At 48.6% G+C, this 5194-nt stretch overlaps 1 protein-coding gene across 1 annotated transcript in view; it reads left to right on the top strand.

Annotated features, from left to right (window-relative positions):
* NR2E1 (nuclear receptor subfamily 2 group E member 1) overlaps nt 1–5194 on the top strand; it is a 19188-nt gene that overhangs the window by 3692 nt on the left and 10302 nt on the right. The window contains exons 3-4 of the mRNA XM_006777245.2: nt 135–280; nt 3453–3547. Coding sequence (XP_006777308.1) covers nt 135–280; nt 3453–3547 — 241 coding nt within the window. The remainder of the gene's footprint in view (nt 1–134; nt 281–3452; nt 3548–5194) is intronic.

Here is a 5194-nt window from a genome sequence, read left to right as displayed (position 1 = left end):
GCCTCGGTGCTAATCCCCTCAGAGGTCAGATTGCTTAGCATCTCTCTCTCCCTCTCCCCTTTCCCCCCCCCTCTCCTCCGCCCTCCTCTTCTTCTCGCCCCTGGCCCCCTTCCCTGTCTTTTCTACGATTTCAGGCCGCATTTTAGATATCCCCTGTAAAGTGTGCGGCGACCGCAGCTCGGGGAAACACTACGGGGTCTACGCCTGCGACGGCTGCTCGGGATTTTTCAAACGGAGTATCCGAAGGAATCGGACGTACGTCTGCAAATCTGGAAACCAGGTACCTTAGCCGGGCTGCATGCTCAGCTCCCCTCTGCCGCCTGCCCCTCCTTTGTTTGTGCCCGAGGACGACTCTGCTCCGCAGAGGCCAGACCTTGACTTCTCCGGTTCTCTCTCCTTCCAGACCCAACTCTTTGAGGCCCTTTCCCTTGGGCAAGGCAGGGCAGAAGGGGGTGGGGTGGGGGGTACTGTGGAGGGTAAGGGAAGACCCCTGAGTTTGCAGTAGGAAGTCTGAAATCCCAGCGTCCCTCCTCCCCACCCCCAAACACTGTAATCCTCTAACGTTTTGACATTGGGTAAGGCCCTCTCCTAGTGGCGATAAAGCCAGCCCAGGGGACCTAAGGGACTTAAAAATCTAAACCTCAAATGTAACCCGGAGAAGGTTGTGCGGTCTGTCCACCACACACACCCCTAGCAGCGCAGGGCCTTCACCACTGCCTGGGATGGCAGAAGTTAAGGGCACAGGGCATCCTACTCAAGGTTCAGACTCAAAGTGAGTGTTAGCCACTGGAACGGAGAGGATGGGTTCTGTGAAAGGCTGTGCCCTTCAACTTTTCTGAGCCTGGTTGAGCCTTGTCAGAAAAGGGCTGAGTGAGCAGGAAGAGAAGGCTCCCAAGGAAGGAGTAAGGGGGACCTTCTCCCAGGTTCCCCTATCTCCTCCTTCTCTGCTTAGAAGATGTGCCTGGTTGGTTGCGTTTTGGTCTTGGGCAGGCTGAACTGTCTCAAAGAAACAGGGGAGTCAGGGCAGGGACTGAGTGTGAGCCAAAGCTGCCAGAAAGAGCAACTAGAACCCCCTGCCCAGTTTTCCAGCCCAGTAACAGGCTTATTTCAACCTAGGGGATCAGCCTGTTGGTCCCACACTTTGCCCTCTCCTTAGCCAGACACACAGACGCTCCAGCAGAGAGCCACCACCTTGGCTCCCAAGAAGACCCTGGAGAGTGTATTAGTCAGAAGTCATCCTTTGGTAATCAGACTGGTAAACCATTTTCACTAATTAATATCTATGTATAAATATGACACACATATATACTCCACACATAGTGTTTGGTGCTAGTCGATTAATCTTTTTCTGAAGCCATGCTTGAGTATATCAGTTTCTGATAGATTTGGATTATCAACAAAAACAAGAAGACATCTGTATTTGGATAAGTTATTTGGAACTCTCCTGCCCTGTTCTTGTTTTATTGGGTTCACAGCTTTGTATCAGTTTCTGCTTTACCATATGGACACATCACATTATACACACCCAGCACTGTAGCCCAATAGCTCTACAGGAATGTGGGATTACTGTGGGTTGTCAGATTCGAGCAAGTTTCTACTTACATTGTCTTTTACTTTTATACAATGCACAGAATTGGGGAATCAAAACCTCATGTGTTAATGGCTTGATATTTTCAAAGGGGTTGGCTATCAACATGCTGATGTTAGTCCAAGTATTTGTAAAGGAGTGATAATAGACTCATCAGGCTTGGTGGGTGTCTCCTTGCAGAGAGAATAAATGCACCGTGCAGAGGCACTCATCCTTCTCCCGGGCTCCAGATATTTATATACATATGATCTGATTTGAAGACACTCTTAAAAACTAATGAAGGCTTCCATTTCGCATTAACACGTTAACAGAATACATTTAGGGAATAACATTTGATGATAGGCATATGATTGCACTTAATAATAACTTCTTTAAGCCTTTTTACATTAAGCTATTACACTGGCCAGCAAAGATGCCCTGAAGAATTCACTTAGGAACCAAAAAAAAATTTTTTTCCTTTCTCTCTTTTATTCTAAGATTAAGATAAATAATATTCCAAGTTATTATTAACAGCAATGAGGACCTTTAGAAATTGTTACAACCCCAGCCCTACATTTATTTAAATAATTCAACCTTTTTAAACCAGAGGGGTGTGATCTTATAAAACTGTGTTTTCTAATGTGTAATTATTCCCAAGGGATATTTTAGAAAATGTACTTACTCTAACTTCAACATATATAACGTTTTGGTATTATGAAGCAAAATAAATACATTTACTTTATTCTCTTTCTTCTCATTGCAAATCTAACAGTAGCAACTCATATAAACACCAGAGAGCACCAAACTTATGTATTTTCTGTGTATAATATATATGTGACTCTTTATATAGCTTTGTATGTGTTTCCTCAGTAATAACACCAAATATTGAATGAATTCTATAAGAAAATTTCTCTGTAAATTTCTTCTTTTAATGGCCAACATTTCCCATAAAAATGCATTAGATAAAATATTTATTTTCTCACGTGTCCTTGATAAATATTTCTAAGTCAGCAATTACCTCTTTTTCTCAGTTATCACACTAATATTCTCAACCCATGTTATCATTTTGTCAGACAGTTCATTACATTATCTTCCTGGCTATATTTACACAGAGAGCATTTTTAGATTTTGCCCAGGCCTTGGTCTCTTCCCTTCTCACCCTGTCCTCTGGGGGCCCTGCCCTCCTAACCACTCTGGCTTCTGCCTCAACACTTGAGAATGACTATGTGTCCACGAATCTGAGTTGAGAGGAGGCTTTAAGATAACTCTCACCATGCTGCTTATAAGGATGGCTTTCAGTAGAAAGGCATGAGTGAGAAAACAGGAGAGTAGAGAATAAATGGGAGATATTTACCTGACAAATAAATGGGCTCACCCAGAAAGTGAAAGAGAGAGGAAGACTAAGACCCTAAGCGGAAAGATAGCTAACGGGTGGGGGCCATAGCAGGGATCCTTCCAGGCCCCCCCACTCCTAAAGGGGCGTCCAGGCCTCCTCCTATGGGGCCAGGTCGCTGTCTTCGGTCCTGAAAAAGCCTCACCCCAGTTTCTCCACTCACTGAAGAAGTGATGCCCTGAAGGCACCTGTGCTCCACTCACGGGAGCTTCTCCTCCCGGCACAGCAGAGTCTGGCACACCAGGCGCTGTGGCCCTTCACCTGTTTGGAGAAGGATTTTCCAACTTGAGCGCTTTCCTCGAGTCATGCATTGGTCCTCTTGAAGTAGCCCTGGGAACCCCAGCCCTTTCTCTACCTGGCCCTGCTGGTGCCCGAGGACCTCACTGCTTCTTGGACCAGGTGTGGGTGGCAGATTTTGTTTCTCGATCCAGCGCCGGCTTTGCGTCACCATCTGAAGGCCACGGGCCTCTGACGGCCTGCGCTCTGTTCCAGGGAGGCTGCCCCGTGGACAAGACGCACAGAAACCAGTGCAGGGCATGTCGGCTCAAGAAGTGTTTGGAAGTCAACATGAACAAAGATGGTAATCCGTACATCTTTTTACTCTAACAACGTTGATTGATAAGTAAATGATATGTACAGAAAATACATGGGACTCCTAGGCATGTCAACCCTCTCCCCAGCACTTCTTTCTAGAGCAGTGGTTCTCAACCTTCCTAATGCAGCGACCCTTTAATACAGTTCCTCATGTTGTGGTGACCCCCAGCCATACAATTATTTTCCTTGCTACTACATAACTGTCATGTTGCTACTGTTATGAATCGTAATGTAAATATCTGATATGCAGGATGTATTTTCATTGTTACAAATTGAGCATATTAAAGCATAGTGATTAATCACAAAAACAATATGTAATTATAGATGTGCTTGCCGATGGTCTTAGGCGACCCCTGTGAAAGGGTTGTTCGACCCCCAAAGGGGTCTCGACCCACGGGTTGAGAACCGCTGTTCTAGATGCTGGGAATTGGCCTCAGGCTTTCAGTCATATCCTTCCCGATCTCTTAGCATGAGCCCCATCCCGACCTCTTGAACTTCCTAGAGCAAGGCCCATGCCCACATTGGAAACCTGTGCTCCACAGTCACCCCCAAGAAGGCAGCGTTCCTGGGAACCCCACTCTGCTGAGGATATGCGGTATTTTCTGCCTCTCGTCTTAATTACTCAGTTCCCCCTCCTTGCAGCCCTTCTGTGGCCACTCCCAAAGCTGGTAGCCTCCTGCAGGACCTCAGTCTGGATGGATGGTCTTTGGGGGAGGAGGAGATCAGGGACTAGGAGACCGATGTGTGGGAGGAGGGAGGACAGAGACAGGAGCACAGGGAATTTTGAGTCCCTATTTGCAAATTCAACAGGATTCCAAATTCGGCACCACCAGTGTGGTGATCTGGGTTTCTCCAGAGCTTTCCCTTGGTTTAACAGAAAGGGGCTGGAGAGGTTGGGTGAGGCCTGTGGGTGTCTCGGACACCAGTTCCCAGAAGGCTCTTAAACATGCACAGCAAGAACTAGGGTTCTGGATGCGAGGTGGTGGCCTGGCAAGGGTGCCCCAGACCCTGGCAAAGCAGGGTAGGGTGGTGGGGTGGTAGGGTGGTGGGGTAGTCATGGCCTGAAGGGAGGAATGGGGCCACAGCACCGGGTGTGGGGTGGGCTTTGCATTGGCGGCCCAGGTGGCAGCCACAGCAGCTCATTGGGGAGAGCGCTTTCCTCCCTCCTTTCCCCCCCTCGCCCTGGGAGAGGCAGGAGAGTGCATCCAACCTGATGAACTTGTGTATTGACAAGTTGTCACGTTAGGCGAAAGGAAGATTGCCCTGCGTTAATTTGTTTGTTTAAGCTGTTGGTGGTAATTGTCACATCTCCCTGCCTTCCTCCAGCACACTCCGAGGTGGGCTCTCCCTGTCCCATCCCCCAGGGACCCTGGGCTCAGGGCCTTGCGTCTGTGGCCCTCTCTGACTTTTCTGTGTGGGCGGGGGTGGGGAGGGTGGCGGTGGGGGAGCCATTCTAGGGCCAAGCGGGAAAGTCTGTTGCAGAGACTAGTTGCAGGGAAGGGGGAACGTGGATGCCTAGCTCTCCCCTCCCAGGGGGTTCTCACCGACAGAGAAAGCCTCGTCTGGCTGGAGGCAGGTCATTAACCTGAGACCTTGGGCCGGCTCCTCTAACGCATACGGCGTGGCTGACAGCCCACCCC

This window comes from Myotis davidii, unplaced genomic scaffold, assembly GCF_000327345.1.
Source record: "Myotis davidii unplaced genomic scaffold, ASM32734v1 scaffold68, whole genome shotgun sequence".
NCBI classification, from domain to species: Eukaryota; Metazoa; Chordata; class Mammalia; order Chiroptera; family Vespertilionidae; genus Myotis; species Myotis davidii.
Note: the sequence above shows the minus strand (reverse complement) of the source record. Positions and strands in the feature narration are given on the sequence as shown.